At 49.3% G+C, this 20,486-nt stretch overlaps 1 protein-coding gene across 1 annotated transcript; it reads left to right on the plus strand.

Moving 5' to 3' along the window:
• The first annotated feature begins 12,735 nt into the window (after positions 1-12,735).
• Positions 12,736-17,707, plus strand: LOC119278222. Its single transcript, XM_037559580.1, has one exon. The coding sequence runs from the start codon at positions 12,879-12,881 to the stop codon at positions 17,382-17,384; it is 4,506 nt and encodes a 1,501-aa protein (XP_037415477.1). The 5' UTR covers positions 12,736-12,878; the 3' UTR covers positions 17,385-17,707.
• The last annotated feature ends 2,779 nt before the right edge of the window (positions 17,708-20,486 follow it).

Here is a 20,486-nt window from a genome sequence, read left to right on the forward strand (position 1 = left end):
TTGGTCGGCATAATTGTCATAAACAATAAATGAACCAATAGTTATGAAAAGATAATATATACCACATCCGAATCATAGACAGGACGAGGGCCGACGGGGGCGGATACCAAAACCATCGCACTATATAAGATGCAATAATAAAAGTAAGAAAATTATACAAGTATCTATATAAATATACAAGTAAGAATTTTTTTTTTCCTTTCAGAACGAAGATAAGAACAAGAGGCTCACCACGGTGGGGCCGTCGACGAGATCGGCGCGGGCGATCGACGGCGGTGAAGACGGGGACGGGACGTGACGGACCGCTAAACCTAGACAAATATTAAGGAAAATGGAGCTTGAAGGTCAAGCTTGGAGAGGAGAAAGCTTAAGTAGTGTGGCTCGGGCATTCCATCGAACACCTCGTGTGCATAGGAGGTGAGCTAGAGCACCACAAAGCTCTCCCCTCGCCAGCCACGAAAAACAAAGCACTGGGAGTGCTCTGCTCGCGGGCGAGGGGTAGATATAGGCAACTAATTGGTCCCGGTTCGTGCCATGAACCGGGACTAAAGGGCAGCCTTTGGTCCCGGTTCACGCCACCAACCGGGACCAATGGTGGTGGGCCAGGAGCGAGGCGCATTGGTCCCGATTCGTCCCACCAACCGGAACCAATAGGTCCAGCCGAACCGGGACCAATGGCCCACGTGGCCCGGCCGGCCCCCGGGGCTCACGAACCGGGTCCAATGCCCCCATTGGTCCCGGTTCTGGATTGAACCGAGACTAATGGGCTGACCCGGCCTGGACCATTGCCCCCTTTTCTACTAGTGCGCGGACGGCCGAGGCGGTGGGGCGTGGCCGACAAGGCTGGGCGCAGACGACGGAGGCGACGGGGTGTGGCCGACGAGGCTGGGCACGGCCGGCGCGGTGATGGGGCGCAACCGACAGGGGCGGGAAGTGGCCGACGGGCGACGGGGCGCGACCGACGGGCGACGCGGCATGGCTTGCAGGCGATGGGTTGCGGCCGACGGGGTTGGACGTGACCGGCGTGGCCGGCGCGGCCGGCTGGGGAAAGGGGCGGCAGCGGCCGAACTGGAGGAATGAGCTCTTTATTCCAGTTTGACAGTTTTTTTTGCAGTATCTGTTCGGCCGTAGCTAAAATGAACCCTTAAAATGCACTTTTTCCAACCCGTATCCCAGTTTTGCAGTTTGTGATTTTAAGGGGTCTGCTAGAGATGCTCTTAGTAGTAGATGCAGTTGAATTAACGATCTACTTATCACAGACGTAATGCCTATATGAGATTATACCATGAATGATCAATCATAAATATAAATATGGCAATTTAATCGCCTCCCAACTGTAATTTTTTTCACCACACCACACTTGTATGTTTGAGAAAGATGCCACTAGTAGATCTATGGCCCGTGAGTCTATTCTTCTTTACTGAAAACAAATATATTCTCTGCTACTCTATTGCCTTCACTCTTAATTTGCTACCTATTATCTCTATTACTTGTAGTTTAATCTTGTACGTAGCATGACAAGGGGCTTGACAACCCCTTTTATGTGTTGGGATAAGTGTATTTTGTGTTTTTTATGTGTAGGTAATGCTCATTTTGTTTGCTAGGTGGCTCCTACTTGTTCGATAAATCTTAGTTCACTAACCAAGAGAAATACTTAGTACTAACTTACATCATTATCTAGTTCAATGTCGGTCAGAAAATGAACAAGGGTGTCTCTCTTGGGTGTCTGTAGTACATATTGTCGATAAATCTTACGTGTACTCTAGTTGCAGTTGATCTAACTAGAATTGGGAGATCCATTTGACTGGAATTTTTTTGTTTCATGTTAGTAGAACCTGCTGGTTCTGATTCTGAAAAAGCGAGAGGTTAAACTACATGTTAGTGTTGGGAAATGTAGCATGCAATTTCAAAAAAATTCCTACGCTCATGCAAGATCTATTTAGGAGATGCATAGCAACGAGAGGGGGTGTGTGTCCACGTACCCTCGTAGACCGAAAGCAGAAGCGTTAACTTAACGCGGTTGATATAGTCGAACGTCTTCACGAATCAACCGATCAACTACCGAACGTACGGCACCTCCGAGTTCTGCACACGTTCAGCTCGATGACGTCCCTCGAACTCTTGATCCAGTAGAGGTACGAAGGAGATGAGTTCCGTCAGCACGACAGCGTGGTGACGGTGATGGTGATGTGATCCGCGTAGGGCTTCGCCTGAACACTATGACAATATGACCGGAGGAGTAAACGGTGGAGGGGGGCGCCGCACACGACTAAGAAACAACTGTTGTGCGTTGGGGTGTCCCCTTGCCCCCGTATATAAAGGATGAGAGGGGAGGAGGCCGGCCCTAGGGGGCGCGCCATGGGGGGAGTCCCACTAGGACTCCTAGTCCTAATCGGCTCCCCCCTTCCTTCCAACGGAGGGGAAAAGGGAAAGAGAGGGAGAGGGAGAGGGAAAGGGGGGCCGCGCCCCTCCCCTAGTCCAATTCGGACTCCCCATGGGGGGGGGGCGTCACCTCCTCATGGCCTGCCTCTCCTCTCCCCTATGGCTCATTAAGGCCCATAACTTCCTTGGGGGGTTCCGGTATCCCCTCGGTACTCCGAAAAATATCCGAACCACTCCGGAACCATTTCGGTGTCCGAATATAACCTTCCAATATATCAATGTTTACCTCTCAGCCATTTCAAGACTCCTCGTCATGTCCATGATCTCACCCAGGACTCCGGACAACCTTCGGTCACTAGAACCGGGGCTAAAGGGCCTCTGGAACCGGGATAAATGGGTTGTTTTCTACTAGTGTTGATCCACGCATGCATATCTACACCTATTTTCTGTGTCATCATTGATGGTCCATCCTATGCCAAATTCAGAAATAGCAGAGGCATCAGGCAAGGTTGTCCTCCCTAATGAATTATCCATTATGCTTCAAGAAGCTATGGAATCCAATCATCTAACTGGCATTTCTCTTGGACCAAATTTCCCTCCCTTTCATTCTCTTATGTTTGCAGATGATCTCTTAGTCTGTGGCCAAGCATCTATTCAAGAAGCCTTACAAATCAAGAGTCTCATTCAGATCTTCTGTAATAATTCTGGACAAATCGTTAATTGGAACAAGTCAGCCATCATCTTCAGTAACATTGTTCCTTGTCAAACCAAAGAAGCAATCCGGAACATTTTCCCTATTTTGGATATAGATGAAAACACCATTCATTTGGGCCATCCTCGTGTCCTTCCAGCCAAATAGATCCACGGCCTGCAGTTTCATCATTGACAAATTCAGAGCTAAACTTCCAAGCTATAAAGCTGACAAGCTCTCCCATACGGCGAGATTGACTTTAATAAATTTTGTTTTTGCCTCTATTCCCGTCTGCTACATGATGAACATTCTTTTTCCCAAGAAATTCTTAGATATACTCACAGCAGTAATCAGAAACTTCTGGTGGACAGGTGTTAAGAAAGATTATAACTCTAGATCCTTATGTCTTGGAGCTTAGAAGGATATGTGTGCTCCAAAAAATGAAGGAGGGCAAGTTATCAGGAATTTGCAGGCTACTAACAGCAGCTTAGTTCTTTCAGCTGCCTGGAGAATTGTGGAGGATCCTATAGACACATTTCTAGAGTTGAATCTATTTGGAGTACTTTGTGGTATCCTTCTTGGGATCCCATTTATGACCATCTCAACATCCAGGATAACAACTTTATTTACCCAGCCTAAGTCAAGGATCTTTAGCTTCCAAATCAAGCTACATGGAATACTAATCTCATTGACACGTTGTTTGATTAGGCAACATCAGCGGTTATGAAACATGTACCTATCATTCACTCTGAGGGTAGGGACCTTCTCTGCTGGAAACTTACACCTACATATAGATTCAACTCCAAGAGTGCATATAAGTTATACCTGGAGGTACTGTAACAAGAAGGAGAACCACAACCAAGATCAGTTTCTTCAAATTCCAAAACACTATTACACAACAGATTTGGAAAACGAAGGATATGATGCCTAGGATCCAGACATTTGCTTGGAGACTAATAAGGAGATCTCTTCCAGCAGGTAAAAGAGCAGGTAAGTACTCTAAACATATAAGTATTTATGCTCCAGGTGTGGAGTTGAAGAAGATGAAATACATATTCTCTTTCTTTGCCATTTTGTAAGAGCAGCCTGGTTTGGACATCCTTGGTACATAAAAGCTGACAATCTTGTTCGTAATTACATCTCAATATCACATATTATACTCATGTTCATTTCTTCGCAACACCCATATGCTTCCTTAAATAACATTATGACTTTTCTTTGGTGCTTGTGGAAAGCGAGATATGACAATCTATTCCAGAGGATACAGGGTAATCCAGTGCAGGTTTATCATGCAACACATGCGATTTCGAATTGCCTTTCGCCAAAGAACATCGCAGGGAACAATAAAAAGGACCAAAACAAAAAAGGGATGGATGAACTAGAGGAGGATATAAGTCAGCTTCGGGAAATCACAGTACAAGCCACCAAGCTAGAAGCAACAATCAAGATCTTTACAGATGCAGCTTGGAAGAACCCTCAAGAAAATAGTTAAGAATCATGAGCAGGTCTAGGGATTCAGATACAGGTACAACAGGAACACAATAGAATGGAAGTCAAAATTTCAGCATCGTCAGACAGAGCAACAACTCCTCTACAAGTTGAAGCCCAAACAACGAAGCTGGCTGCAATTTTAGTTCAACGTCTACAGCTCAAGGGTGCAGTTTTTCTTACTAACAACCTTACCCTCGCAAAGGCTCTAGCCGCTCGAGCACCAACAGATGAACCGGGACATTGGCAGATTAGAGCTATGGTTGTTGACTTCTGTTTAGCAACTAGAGAGATGCAGGTTCAGGTGTTCCATACTTCAAGAACTTGCAATGAACAGGCCCAAAAAGCAATTCATCAGAATCTGGCAGTTTCTAAAGCCTTTAGTTGTCACAATCCTGATCATTTTGTTTTTTTGAAACGGGCAAAAAAGCTTTTGCCTTATATTGATATAGGAGAAGCAAACGGGGGTATGGCAAGAGCCAAAAACAACAAAAAAACGAGGAAGGGGGCGACCACCGCCCCCGACACAGGGGGAGGAGGATCAGCCTACAAGTTCCGCCAGATTTTTAGCACCGGCGAGGATCCAGTCCTTCCCCTCTTCCCTAATCTTATGCATGACAACCGATGGCAGGGAGGACTTGTTGTTGAAAACTCGTTCGTTCCTCTCTTTCCAGATCTCCCAAGTGATGAGCGTGATAGCTGAGCGCAAGCCATTTGGGGAGGAGGTGGTGGACTTCGAAACGGCCAACCAATAGTCCACGACTTTAGGCCTACCCTCCCCGATGCTGCTGATGAGGTCTGGACAAGACAGCCAAGAGGCCGCGGCCGTCCAGATACGTCTGGAGAAGCGGCACTCGAAAAGAATGTGCCGTGCCGTCTCAGGGGAGGTACGGCAGAGCTGACAAGTAGGTTGGTGCGGCCACCCGCGTTTCACCAAGCGATCGGCGGTCCATAAACGGTTCTGGACAGCGAGCCAGGCGAAGAAACGACACTTTGGAGGGGCCCAGGTCTTCCACACGATGTTCCCGAACTGGCAGGGCAAAGAGGCAAGGAACTGGACCTTGTAGGCGGAGGTGGCCGAGTAGCACCCATTAGGGGTCAAGGACCAGGTAATGGAGTCCTCAGTGTCAGGATGAAGCTGGATATCCGACAAGAGCTCCCAGAGGCGGACGTATTGTTCCATGTGATCGGCCGTGAACGCATCCACCACTATGTCCGAGATCCAGTTGTTATCAGCGAGAGCGTCCTGGACCGTCCGATTCTTCCTCTTGGAAGCCTTGAAAATTAGGGGAGCCAGGTCTTTTGGCGGGGCACCATTGAGCCATGAAGACAACCAGAAGGAGGCCTTGGCGCCGTTTCCGATGGTGACGCGAGTAGCTGCATTGAAGAGGTCAAGGTCGGAGGGGTCGTTGGGTGTTTCAGAGCCCACCCATGGCTTCTCAGGAGCCTTCCACTCATACCATAACCAGCGAAGCCTCAGGGCCCGGGAGAACCTTTCCAGGTCCAGAACCCCCAAACCACCGAGCTCCTTGGGGCGGCAGACCTTTTGCCAGTTGACTTTGCATTTCCCTCCACTAACCGCCTCCTTACAGGCCCAGAGCATGCCACGACTGATCTTCGCAAAGGCCCTGAGGATGCCTTTGTCAGCCTTTAAAGCCGTCAGCAGGAAGATTGGCATGGAGGAGAGCACGGACTTAACCAGAGCAGTGCACCCGGCACGGTTCAGGAACTTTCCTTTCCACGGGCTAAGACGAGCCACCGCTTTGTCGATGTAGGGTTGAAGGTCCACACGCCTAAGTCTTCCGAGGGAGAGGGGCAACCCCAGATACTTAATGGGGAAGGGGGTTGTAGTCGCTGGGAAGTTCGCCAGAATCTCCTCCAAGTTAATGTTGGCGCATTGGATGGGGGCGATGGAGCTCTTGGTCACATTTTTCACGAGGCCAGAGACTACCCCAAAACTCTATAGAATGGAAGCAAGGCCTTCCACATCATGTGTCGTGGGGGATAGAAAAATGGCAGCGTCGTCCGCATATAGGGAGACCCTGGGGCCCTGAATACCACCAGGCATAGCAGACAGCAAGCCGGATTCCGTAGCCTTTTCCAGAAGTCTCTGAAGTGGGTCGATGGCGATGTCGAACAGGAGGGGCGAGAGGGGATCACCCTGACGAAAACCCCGTCCATGCATGATGTCCCTCCCAGGGATTCCGTTGAGCAAAACCCTAGAGGAGGCCGTGGTGAAGAGAGTCGTCAGGAGGGCCCGCCATCTTTGAGGAAAGCCGAGGCGTTGCAAAAGATCCAGCATGTAATCCCAGCGAACAGTGTCGAAGGCCTTGGCGATGTCCAATTTGATCAGAAGTGACGGAGTTTTGCAGCGATGTAACCGGCGGGCGGTGTTCCTGACGTACAAGAAATTGTCGTGGATAGTTCTAGACTTGATGAAAGCGCTCTGACTGCGGGAAACAATGTCGTTCATCTTCGGGCTAAGACGTCATGCCATAGCTTTGGCGATGATCTTCGGAACCACATGGATGAGACTGATGAGCCTGAAATCCGATATGGACTCCGCACCGTCCTTTTTAGGCAGAAGCACGACATTGGCTGTGTTGATGATGTGGAAATTGGACGCAGAAAGCTCGGAAAAGGCATTGATGACGGACATAAGGTCATCCTTGATTATATCCCAGCAAGAGCGAAAGAAGGCGATAGTAAAACCGTCAGGGCCCGGAGCCTTGTCCGCGGGCATGTCATCAATAGCCTCCTTTATCTCATCCTCATAGAAAGGCAGGCCCAGATCCTCCAAAGGGTGGGTGGTGAGGTTCAGGGCATCCCAGTTGAAGTCCAGCGTACGAGGAGGAGGCCGACCTAGAACGCGGGAGAAGTGGTCGAAGATCAGCCCGGCTTTATCATCGTGAGTCACAGCCCAGCCAGTGTTATGCTTGAGTCTCAAGATGTGATTTTTGCGCTTCCTCGCATTAACTCGTAGATGGAAAAATTTGGTGTTGGCATCGCCCTCGCGGAGGTAGCGAATCCCGGAGGCTTGACGTTTGCGGGATCTTTCCAGAACAGCGAGACCTTTAACCCGACATTTCAGGTTAGCACGGAGCCATCTTTCTTCCTGGGAGAGCGCGCGGGACTCTTGAGCAATATCCAGCTGCAGAATGACATCCAGGGCCATGAGGAGTTGTAGATTGCCATCAGAAAAGAGGCCTTTGCTACAAGATTTGAGCCCTTGTGCCGTGGCCTTGAGCTTGTGATTGATGACATGGACCGGTTGAGAGTGCGAGGAGGGCGCAGACCAAGCTTGTTGGACCACCTCCCTGAACCCCGGCATTTTGGTCCAGAAGGACTCGAAGCGAAAGACAGGCGGTTTCCGCGGGCCACTCTGGTTGGAAAGGAGGAGGGGGCAGTGGTCAGAGAGGGATGAGGACAGGGCATGTAGCACATGATTCTCGAACATGAGGTCCCAAGCAGCATTGCAGAAAGCCCGATCCAGACGCACAAGAGTAGGGGTCTCCCTTTCGTTGCTCCAAGTAAACCTCCGGTTCTGCAGCTTCAGCCCCTTAAGCTGACAGTTGGTGAGGGCTCTTCTGAAGAGACCCATCAGGCGGAAGTCTAGGTTGTTGTTGTTCTTATCCTCCGCTTGGTAGATAAGGTTGAAATCCCCAATGATGAGCCATTTTGAGTCGTCAGAAGGCTTGGCAGCGATAACTTCTAAGAGAAAGGCTTCTTTCTCGGCATGATCTGTAGGGCCGTAGACCGTAGTGAGCTTGAAGGAGGTACCACATGCGCGAATGGAGACGCTAGCCGAGATCAAGTAAGTGCCGAGGTGAACATTGGAGACCTCCACATGATCCTCATTCCAGAGTAAGAGGATGCCGCCCCGGGTGCCGATGGCCGGACGGTGAGCGAAGGAGCGAAGACTAAGACCGCCGATATAAGAAGCCGTTTGTTGATCGATGTGGTCGAGCTTGGTCTCTTGGATGCAAGCGATATGACAGCGAGTATCTGCGAGGAAGGCATGGACGGTGTCTTTGCGACCTTGGTCGTTTAGCCCGCGGGTATTCCAGTCAACGATGGAGAGATCAGGTCCAAACATAGTGACAACAACCGAGGTGAGGTGATAGCTTAACAGACAAACACAGAGACTTGTCCACAAAGTGAAAAAGACGAGAAACGCAGCAGGAAAGCAAGGAACTAAACAGTCACGTCCTGGGCATCTAGCTCACACCCTCCTGGACCGCCCATGGTAATGAGCAACTCGTCCGCTTCGGACATGCTGCGGATGTTGAGTTTGAAGAGCTTGGCTAGAGCTTCAATCGCCTTGTCCGGAAGCGGGGTGCTGAACTTGTCGACGTAAGCCTTCCTCGCATCCAGCAGAGGGACTCCTTCAGAAGCAACACCCATCTTGGTGTTCAGGACATGGACGGCCTTATCCATGGCGTGCATCTTTGGCTTGTTGATCAAACGGGCACTACGCCTGGTAATAGAAGTGGGCTGCACCTTGGGCAGCGTAGGCGTCAGCAGTGCAGGCGCAGGGCACGGCAGGAGAGGTGCCTGAGGGCGCACAAAAAGATTGTTGTCGGGGGATGGAGTGCGCTCTTCGGCCACGGGGTCGCCAAGGACCTGCCTGGCCTCGTCCTCAGCGACGTCCCCAGTGGCGTCTTCCCAAGACTCCGGCACCACAGCCGGTGGGAACAGCGGAGACCGAGCCGCGTGTAGGATTGGCGAGGCGGGGAGCGTTGCCAAGTCGTCCATCACGTCATCCAGCCAAGCGCTAGGGAGGGGAGGCTCGATGTGCGCTTGTGGTGGGGAAGAGGCGAGCCGCGAGAAGCCCATGGTGAAGGCCGGCGGCAGTTGTCCCCTAAACATTGTGTTACATATCTAGACCTTCGGGGATTTGTAATCCATGATGTAAACTGTCAGTGGTCTGAATACATGGCGCCCTTGGCGCCTTTAGCTTGTTAAAAAAAGATTAATACCGTCCATCCATGATCATTTAGGCCATTGCCTTTCGTGCATGATCTGGAGATGAGAATTAAGATTCATTTCATCCACTGCTAGCTGGAACACAGTAATTTTTTTCCCTGCGAGCTCGAAGAGCTGAAGGCTGGTCGAGCTCTCCCCCTCCCCCCATGTGGGCTGCACCAATAACCTTTACGTATCATTGTTTCTCCTTCTCTATGTTTCTACTCTGTCATGTGCACGAGACATGTTCAACAAACTACCTCCGAGTAATATGATTGTTGTGTGTCAACTGATTGTTATAGTTTATAGCTTACATCACCTTCCCACATCTCTCCATCAACTAAGAAGGCCGTAGCCACCGGTGGCGTGCACCAGCACATGGTCGCCGCCAGGCAGTGGTGCCCACTTGCTGAACATGTTGTGTCGCATGCATGACGTTGTGTTGCCTCAGTCTAAATTTGCTAACTTACATGTATTCTTTTGTTTATTACCCCCTCTGTTCCAAAATAATTGAAGTTCTAGGATTTACATAAGTCAGACTTTTTAAAGTTTGATCAAGTCTATAGAAAAAAATCCGCAAAGATATATAACGATGAAAATATATTTCATAATGAATCTAATGACATAATTTTGGTTTTGTAGATGTTGATACATTTTTATATAGACTTGATCCAACTTAATGAAGCTTGACTGGAAAAAAATCCTAGAGCTTCAATTATTTTAAAATGGATTGCAGCAAATTCTCTCTCATCGCTCACAAGTGCCAGCATGTACTCCCTTCGGTCCTTTTTTACTTCACGTATAAGATTTATGTCAAGTCAAACTTTATGAAGTTTGACTAAATTTATATTAAAAAATATCAATATCTACAATACTAAATATATAAATATGAAACTACAATCCACAATGGATCTAATGATATTAATTTGGTATTGTGAATCTTGATACTTTTTTCTATCAGTTTGGCCAAATTAAAAATACTTTTTTTTTGAAACACGGTTCCTTAGGGCCCGATTCATTAAATAAGCTCGAAGAGAATTGCCCGGTTAATAAACGGAAAACCGGGCGAAAACCGTCACAACTGGCCCGTAGAAACAAGGCACACAGGGTGACCTGGCAACCCACACAAGAACGCACACACGCTGCCGAGGGGAAGCGTCGAGGCTTGCGCCGGCCGATGCAAAACAGTCAACCACACGTGCCGGCGACTAGGCAGCTTCGACTCCGTCGACGAGCATTGCAGGAGAAAGCGTTGGGCTTGCGCCGAGCCAGCGCCAGAGCGGCGACTCCTCGAACACGCCGGAAGAGACCGACTACCAAGAACCATCAGCAAACCTGACTCCGCCCGAAGCCGCCATCGTTGCCACAAACAGGAAGCCGCGCAACATCCGCATTGCCAGACGGGCACCTGCCGACCACAATGCCGCGAGCGTCCAGCCCATGAAGCACGCAACCGGGATCTGAAGCTCTTCAAGGCGACGCCCCAAAGAGGGAAGCGACGATGTCGACGCCGTCGCCCGACCCAACCGGGCCTTAGGCTTTCACCCGAAGAGCAAGATCCGAGGGTGTAAGAGGATGCCGGACTCCACAACGACGCCTCCAAGGAGGTTAAACGACGTCCACAGACGCCGACGCCGCCGGCCGGCAAGACCAGCCAAGCTTTCGCCCGGAGTATCCCCAACACCACCAACACCCTCACACACTGCACCTTCGCTGACCCGCCCACCTCTCGCAGTGCCACCACGCCAGCAGCACCAGAGAGCCACCAAGCACTTCACCTCCCCGCCGGTCAAGAAGACGCAGATGGGTCAGATCCGGCCGATCTGGCATCCCACCAACGCAGCGTCGAACAGGAGCCACCCGAGGCCAGCAGGCCACCGGCCCGGCCAGGGACGCGCCCCACAAGGCAGGTGAGGGGGCCGAGCCCGCCCCGACCGCCGGAGAGGAGCAGCTGGCCGAAGACCAGTCGCCCGTCCACGACGCAGCCCGCGACCGCCACCCGCGAGAGCCGCTGCCAGGGAGCCGCCTCGTCGGAGAAGAAGCCCGGAGGTCCACCGGCGACGCAGCCGAATCCCTCGAACGGATCCAACACTCGACGCAGAAAGGGGATCGAGCCTCCCCACCCCGAGATCCCGCGGCCTGGCGAGAGGAAGTCGACCCCGCCGCCGCCGTCCGCCGCCCGGGCTTAGCCCGACGGCCTCCTCCGACGACGGCGAGGGGAGGAGGGGGGGAGGGGGCGGGAGGGCGGCCCGGCGGCGCGGGCTGGGATCCGCTCGTGTCGCCTCAGCCGAGACGACGCGGGGGCGAGCGGTGTGACTGTAATTAAAAATACTTTGACTTCAGACAAAACTTATATGTAGACTAAAAATGACCGAAGGGTGTATGTGCTAATTACCGCCTCATCATAGCGAAGAACGTGTAGTTGTAATTTACCACATGCCCAAAAATGAAAAGGAAATGTACAACATACCTCTCTGATGAGTCAACTGCTAGGGGTGTACGGGCGTGTTTGGTTGGAGGCTACACAAGCAGCTACTTAGAAAGGAAGCAATTTCAATGTTAGGCTTGAGAAATCCAACGTCTGAGATGGCTGAGTTAGGTAGCTTTTTGAGGAAGCGAACCAAACAGGCCCTACCAGCTGCCAGCCGACCACCTCTAGACCATCCTGCATGCAGCTTAGCCGGCCTCTGTCCCACCGCCTACATAACGGATGTCACTGCTGTAAAAATGCCAAAAATTTGAACACAAAGTCAGAAGCACGACGCAAGAAGAACTGCTCAATGATCATCTTATTACACATAGTCCAAATGGTTCACATCATAGCCGTAAGCACCAATAAGAAACATGAGCTTGCTTCTTTCAGTGGTTAAAGTTCTATGTTTTTTCTTTTATTTTGATGGCTCAAGTTTTGCTCATTCTCCTTATTGATATGCATAAATGATGTATGCAGAGATGAGTGAATAATTTTAGGCCACTTAGCTGACGTAGACCCCGGCTGCTTAAGAGTCTAACCTAATGTTACCATCAGTAATGGATATGGACGCCACCACTTTCCGCCCCCGGGAAATGCAACTAGCCAATGTCAATGACTGCACAGCGTGTGAACGCCCTTGACGATACCCTTCGTCAAGTCAAGTCGATATAGTTAAATCAGTGCGTTGCGTGAGAGAAGGTGCACAAGCGTATGTGACGACACCAATAACTTAAATTTCTGGGTGGCGCCAGAGAACATCATATCCCATGCGCTGTCGTCGCCATCACCAAGCTCAGCTAGCCTTGCTCTTCCCCGGCGAGAGGGAGACCACTTCGACCAGAAACCACCAGCCGGCGGGCGGCAGGAGAGGGAGGAGCCATGGCTGAGCTCGCGGCAGGCGCCGTGAGCTCGCTGCTGGTCGTCATCCGCAGCGAGGCGCTGCTGCTGCGCGGCGTCCGTGACGACGTGCAGTTCATCAAGGAGGAGATGGAGAGCATGAAGAGCTTCCTGGCACACCTGTCCAGGTGGGCACCCCCCGGCGGCGAGCACGACGAGCAGGTGCGCACCTGGATGAACCAGGTGCGTCTGCTCGCCCAGGACTGCAACAACTGCATCGACCTCTACCTCTACAGGGGGAACCCCGACATCCACCGCGCCAGAGGTGGGCTCCGAGGCTACCTCTGGTGGGCGACCTGGTTCCTGCACAAGCTGGCTGCGCAGCACCGCGCGGCCGAGCAGCTGTGCCTTCTCAAGGAGCGGGCGCGCGATGTAGGCGAGCGGCGGTTGAGGTACGGCGTGGAGGTCCCTGACAAGTCAGGGATGGGGCAATTGGCTCCGATGGCATCGTCATCATCGTGGGCTGCTACAGCTGGTGGCTATGTGGCCGGGGATGACGAAGAAGAAGATGATGGTGACGGTCAACTTTTGGGGGCAGTGGCGACCGGCGGCCATTCTGGTCCAGGAGCCTTCACCCAGTCTCGCACTCTGGACGACTATGTCAAGGCAAAGCTATGTGAGTGGATGCAAGGAGTTCCTGGTGACGCCGACGAAAGTTTGTCCATGGTCGTGGTGGCACCTTACACATATGAGGACCTCCTCGCTCTTGTACAAGAAACTTGGCTTTTGAGTCGAAACCCGGAGAGCTATGGCTACCATCGTATTGTCGTGATTGACATTCCGGCCGTGCACCCCGATTTTATGCCACTACGGCCCAAGGAGGTTCTCTTCTATATTCTGCGGGAGCTCAAGCTTGCCAAGTCCAACCCCCAGGAGCAAGGCACAGAAGGCCAAGAGGATCTTGACTCTTGGAAAGTTTACATGAGAAAATGGAAAATTTACCGTGAAAAGAAGAGTGCTCTTCTTGATATCAAGGAGACTATTGAAGAGATGGAGATTGATGAAAAGCTTGACAATATCAGAAGTGGTATTCATGGTCAACTAGCAAAGGGCGACGGACAACCCAAGGGTGACAAGCTGCAGGGTAATTTTGACCAGTTGGACCTGGATGAACTACTTCAGCTGGTGCTCCAGACAGCATCTCAACAAGATCAAAATGGGAAGAACAAAGACATGCATATATTGCCAGCGTGGGACAAAAAGAACATCATCGTCAAGAAGCTTAAGGAGCATATGGAAGCAAAGGAAAAGGACAAGAAGCTTGAAGAGGAAGAAGCTGCCAAGCATATAGGCGTGGAAGATGGAGAAGAAGCCGTGGCCAAGCATATGGAAGAGGGGGCAGAAGTAACCATACATATGGAGGAAGGAGGAGCCAAGCATATGGAGAAAGGGGAAGAAGTAACCATGCATAGGGAGGAGGAAGGGGGAGAAGTAACCATGCATAGGGAGGAGGAAGGAGGTGCCAAGCATATCGGGGTGGAAGAAGGAGAAGAAGCTGCGGCGGAGCATATGAAAGAGGAAGGAGGAGGAGAAGTAACATGCAAACATATGGAGGAGGGGGCAGGAGAAGTAGCCATACATAGGGAGGAGGATATGAAGGATGGGGGAGGAAAAGTAACCACAGATAAGGAGGAGGAGGAGGAGGAAGAAGAAGAAGAAGAAGAAGAAGAAGAAGATGATGATGATGATGATGATGATGACGACGACGATGAAGGAGAAGAAGATGACGACGACAATGAAGAAGGAGAAGAGACGACATGGATTCAGCTCCATAAGGCACAATATGCACACATCTTGCAGAAGCTGTTCCCCAAGAGCAGCAACAGCAACAAGCCCGTGCAGGCTCAAGACAGATCCTTGGACAAGCAAGCTATAAAGACAACAACGTCTACACTGGGTGAGGATCAAATAAAAATACTCATCCACAACGCAAAGGAAGATATCTTACGGGAGCTGCAGCAAGGCAAACATGACAAGAGCGAAGGGACAGGTGAACCTGCAGCTACGGATCAAAATCCAGAAAGTGTTTCTGACAAAATATTTGCCGGTTTCGTGAACCAGATGATGGAAAAAATGAAGCATGAGTTTAGAGAGCAGTTCAAGATCAAAGGGCTTGTGAACAAGATTAAAAATAACTTGAATCCTCATCCGTTCCGGGATAAGAAGCGTGAATGCCCCCTGTTTATCCTCAAAGTTGATGAGCTGATGGATGTTTCCACATGTGAGGATATCAGAAATGCTTTGAGCCTGTTAAACTGCAGCGCCGATTTGATGATTGTCACCGCTGCAAAGGACATCCAGCTGGCTAAAGAATATTGCTATCCACTGCGGGAACCTATAGACTATTCTCTTGCTGGCCTCTACCATGATACAGTGCTCGAGCTTACCAGTCAGCAGAAGAATGAAGACAACTATAACCCCCAAATTTTTCATGATATCTTGTACGAGTGTGAGCCACATGAATTCTGCATGAAGATCTTCACTCATGCTTTGTGTGTTAACCCCAAGAGGAGTGGTGAGGAGTTACACAAGCTGCACAGCACCCTGCGGGCTTTACCAACACCATCATTCAACAACATCGCTAAGGTGATGTTCAAGTTCTCTTACAATGACCTGCCTAAAGAATACAAGTCCTGCTTGCTGTACCTAGCTATCTTCTCTCCCGGACAAAAGATCAGGCGGTCAACCTTGATTGCACGCTGGGTTGCAGAAGGGCTGGCATCCAAGGAAGATTGGCCCAGTTCTGTGCGTCAGGCCAACCGATGTTTTGACAAACTCGTTGGACGGTGCCTTGTTGATCCTGCTGATATTGATGCCATGGGAAATGTAAAGAGCTGTGTCGTAAGTGATCCAGTTCATGGATTCATTACCACCATCGCCAGAAAACAACACATTGTGGAGACACGCCTGTCACATCACTTGGCTCGCCACTTCTCCATTTTCAACGATCTCCAACTCCGCAGCTCTGATAGAATTGATCAATTCTTCAAGGGGCTCTCTGAATCATCTCAAGTATCCCTGCTCAAGGTGCTAGATCTAGAAGGTTGTCAGTGCTTTCTTGAGAAGAAACAGCGGTACCTCAAGGAAATCTGCAGCAAGATGTTACTGCTCAAGTATCTGAGCCTAAGGAGAACAGATATTACCCAGCTACCCAGTGAAATCAACAACCTCCGTGAGCTAGAGGTACTGGATATCCGAGAAACTAAGGTGCCTCCACATGCAACAGCACATATCCTGCTATTGAAGCTGAAGCGTCTGCTTGCTGGTTACATTGATCCAAGTAATTTTGAATCTAATCCCCAGATTCCTCATAGGATCGACAAAATGGTAAACATGGAGGTACTATACAATGTCAAGGCCAAGCAGAGTCATGATTTAAAAGATATTGGAAGGCTATGGCAGCTGAGGAAGCTAGGTGTGGTTATTGATGATAAGAATAATCACGTAAGGAATTTGCTTAAGGCGATCAGTGACCTACATGAGTGTCTCTGTTCTCTGTCAGTCACTTTTCCTGTAGCCGCACCACATGAGGCAGAGTTACCAGAAGTCAATGTATCTTACCTAAAAAAACATCCCAAGATTCTTGAGTCTCTAAGCATCAAGGGAACCACACAGAAGGGGCGTCTTCTTCCATTGTTCATAAAAGGTGATAACAACAAACTTGCCAAGATAACTCTATGTCACACTCTGCTGAGCCAAAATGATCTGGAAGTCCTTGCCAAACTGCCCAAGTTGTGGTGTGTCAGGCTCCAACATATTGTATGCACCGAGCACAAGCTGAACTTCAAGAAAGGTGAATTCGGATGCCTCAAGTACCTTCTTGTTGAGGACTCAGACTTGACTAATATCACTTTTGAGGATGGGGCAGCCAGTGAGCTCGAGAAGATGGTTTTGTCTATCACCAGCAAATGTTCTATTTCAGGAGTTGACCGCCTTCTTAAATTGAAAGAGCTTGAGTTGAACAGCAGCTTCTGTGGCAGTTTGCTTGACGATGCCAAACAGATAGCCAAGCTAACTCTTCGTGGTACATTGCTAGAGCAAGATGCTCTACAAACACTCGCCAAGAAACCAAATATACGCTCTCTGGTGCTCCAGGATAAATCTTTTAGTGGAAGTCAAAACAAGATTACATTGAAAAAAGATGAGTTCTTGTGGCTCAACCTTCTTATTGTTGACTGCTCGGCCATCACAAAGATAGTCTTCACCAGAGGATCTGCTCCTAGGCTCGAGAAGATTGTCTGGTCATCTTCCACATCTCTCTCCGGCATCAACAAACTTCCCAGATTGAAGGAGCTCGAGTTCAACTTCAACGGTGTCGGTGTCGGTGACAAAGTCCCTGATGAGGTGAGGGAGGCCATTAAAAATCATAAAAACAAGCCTAGTCTTAAACTTAATGGGCCAGAAACACAAGACAAAGCAAAAGGAGATGAACAAGATGATGACGATGATGCTGCAACATTCCCTTTCTGCTGGAAGAAACAGGTTTGACGCTGGAAGGGCCTCTCCTTTGATCCTATCGTGTGCTAGTGTGGATTGCAATCTGTTCTACTTATCTGTTGATTTCTTTCTGCTGCGTGTTTACATTATGCATGCATTACAACTGAAGTATGTCCGTTTACATGCTCTACATGAGTGCCCTAGTGCCTCTGATTGAGCATAAATGGTTGTATCTATGCTTGGATTTGAATTTGTGTGGCTTTCATATGTACCGAACATCGTTTGCATTTGTGTACAGTATCATGTAATAAAGTGTGAGGTTTGTGGACACATTTGACTTCTTATTAATGTACAGCGTGATATCAGTGTGCTTTGATTTGGTTTTGCGACTCAAAGATGAACTGGTGTGTGTCATGATATAGTCACCTGATTAATGTAGGCATCCGTTTGCTTCAAATCAGCTGAGTAGCTCTTGCAGTAATGCCTAACTATGTACTTGAAGCAGAACTTTATGCAAGATTAAGCATGTGTGATCGACAATCTGTCTGTATCTCCTGATTGCCAGGCAAGCGCTAGCGCCCCAGGAAGAATCGAAATTGTTTCAGCTGTATATTGGTGTGCATTTGGTTGGTAGTTTCTCCCATTGTTTGCTGGTGGAGAAGCCAGTTCATGATATAAAACTCAGTCAGACAGGGCACCTCGTCACCCAATTTTCACCCCTTCCCCTTGGATCAGAACCTGGCGGTGGAACCAAACAGTGAGAAGTGATCCGTTAGAATGCGACCTATCTATTGTAGTCATCTATCCGAAAATCCATCTACCGCAATTCATTGAGAAAAAGAACTTGTATAACGATCTACATGGGTGCAGAGGAGCATAAGAGCTTCAGAAAAGTTCAGACACTTGCATGCCGATCTTCACCTCCTAATGCAAGAAATCAAATCGAAGCATAAGACCTGCAGAGACAGAAGAAGGCATATTATCGAGGCGTAGACGAGGAAAATCATCAAGAAAATGCAGTCTCTGCTGCTCTAATTCCTCTTTGAGATCAGCAGATCGGAAGGGGTTGGGGGGGGGGGGGAGGCTCAGTGCCCCGTCTTACCTCGAATCCGTGAACGACGACGAGCCGCAAAGCACGACACTGACGACGGCTTTGTCCTTCCTCTTCGTTGGTACTGGGCGAATTTTTTTCAGTCCCGATCGAGGCCGCGACGGAGGAGGCCACGGCGAGGGTCCAGCCGCCGAGCCTGGAAGAGGAGGACGGCGAAAAGAGAGTGGGGATGCGGAGATGTCGGCCCACGTGTCAGCCACTGTAAACTCACCTGACTTAAGTTAGAGAAACAAGGAAGTGCATTCTCCTTTTTGGCAACTAGCTTACGTGCAGTGCACGCTTAATTTGTAAGTATTTTAACTGCATGCGCATATTAAATAGGATATTATTTACGTGTTATTATGTGATTAGTACTATATTTGACATGAAATTGACTGCACCCCAAACGTGTCGAGCGCTCGACATTGAAGCAGTCTACGTCGTTGGATTGACATGATTTGATGGCCAAAATTAATTGAATATGCCCGTTTGTATCTTTTTATATTGATATAGATATAAATATAGATATAGATAATTCACCTTTTCTGTTTAGCCCTTAACATAATTTGGCCCGATCTAGTCTCGTAAACTATTATAGTAGACCTAATCTGCCCCTATATAAGATTGGTCTTTCAGCTAATATTTTTATCTAAAAATCGTCCTACATTTTAAGACGGAGGTAGTATTAGTCAGGCCGTGCTTGGAATCCTGTAATTTTTTACAACTATGTATGATTACCCCTGTATACTACTAGATCTTATATAGGACGCTTAAAATGGTCTGCGCTGAACCGGGCAAAGACACCGGCTGTGCATGCTGGCGACGCGGTGGCGGCGTCCATCATGGGACCCCAGCGGCGAATACCTCTCATGTTCTATTTTTCGTCGGTGTTGGTAGCCGCCGCAGACGAGCTGACCGCCTTCGCCTGCAGGGCGCAGTTCCGCCAACGTTTGTGATGGCTAGCGTGGCTGAAGGCACGGGAGGAGCGTGACGACATGACGGCGTCCATGATAGGCATCATGGTCCTGACGGCTTGGGCGGCGAGGGAGGTGGAGCAGCGAGTTGCCAAGCTCGTGTATCAGGTAGGCTCGGCAACCCATCCCAGCCGGCTTTTATGCCGGAGAACCCCTCTTCCAGCTCGACGGATGCCATGGAGGTTGTGCAGAGTATGGTGCAAATAGGAGATGAGGAGCGGAGATGTGGTGCATGTCTTGCCTGGTGCCTGGCCTTGTTTAAATATTAGACGGACGCGAGGAGCCAACCGACATTGTGTTTAATGTTGGACGGCTCACTGACGGACGTGTGTCAGGAGTAGGTTTCTTAGCCCACGTGCGGGTTCAATGGAGGTAGGCGCGGCAGTCAGAAGCCGAATGAATGCGGCGATGAGGCGTGTTCAGCCGCGCATGCAGTGGGCGGCACTCTCTCGATCGGTGCGCTGCTTCAATGTCGGTAGTGAGAGGTCGCCTCCGTTTCGCGCCAGCGTCAATGCGGAGCGGACGCTCTACAACGACATGAATGTGAACAGCTGACACCGGGTGAGAAGCGCGCGCAGGCGAGGGAAAGGGGGTTTTGGTGGGGCCAGGATGGTCAGATGTGGGCGTGGTAGCGATCCGGACTGTAACACCCCAGTAGATAAGCTATCGGTAATCACATGCTAATGGTTCCATGTCATCACAATTAATTTTGCTAAACCTCACCTTGATCCAAACCCAATTCAAAATCAAATTTGAAATAAAGTCAAATAATTAAAAAAATTAAAAGGTAAAATAAAAATGTAGGTTGGGTTACAAATATTCACTAACTAATTGTTACTCCCTCCATTCCAAAATAGATGACCCGATTTTATACTAAAGTTAGTACAAAATTGAGTCATCTATTTTGGAACGGAGGGAGTATGTGAGAATCAACATTTTACAAAATATTAAAATGCCCCTTAGACATTTAATACTACTCCAGTAGCAATTATATGGGGCTTTTCAATTTAAATAAATATTTAAACTATTCTAAAATATTTTGAAACTTGGTGGTTTAACTCAAAACCTTGCCTAATCTTTTTTTTTTGC

The sequence above is a fragment of the Triticum dicoccoides genome, chromosome 3B (genome assembly GCF_002162155.2).
Source record: "Triticum dicoccoides isolate Atlit2015 ecotype Zavitan chromosome 3B, WEW_v2.0, whole genome shotgun sequence".
Taxonomy (NCBI): domain Eukaryota; kingdom Viridiplantae; phylum Streptophyta; class Magnoliopsida; order Poales; family Poaceae; genus Triticum; species Triticum dicoccoides.

What these genes read in the sequence shown, in the direction of transcription:
- LOC119278222 (XM_037559580.1), top strand. Translation starts at nt 12,879, where the DNA reads ATGGCTGAGCTCGCGGCAGGCGCCGTGAGCTCGCTGCTGGTCGTCATC.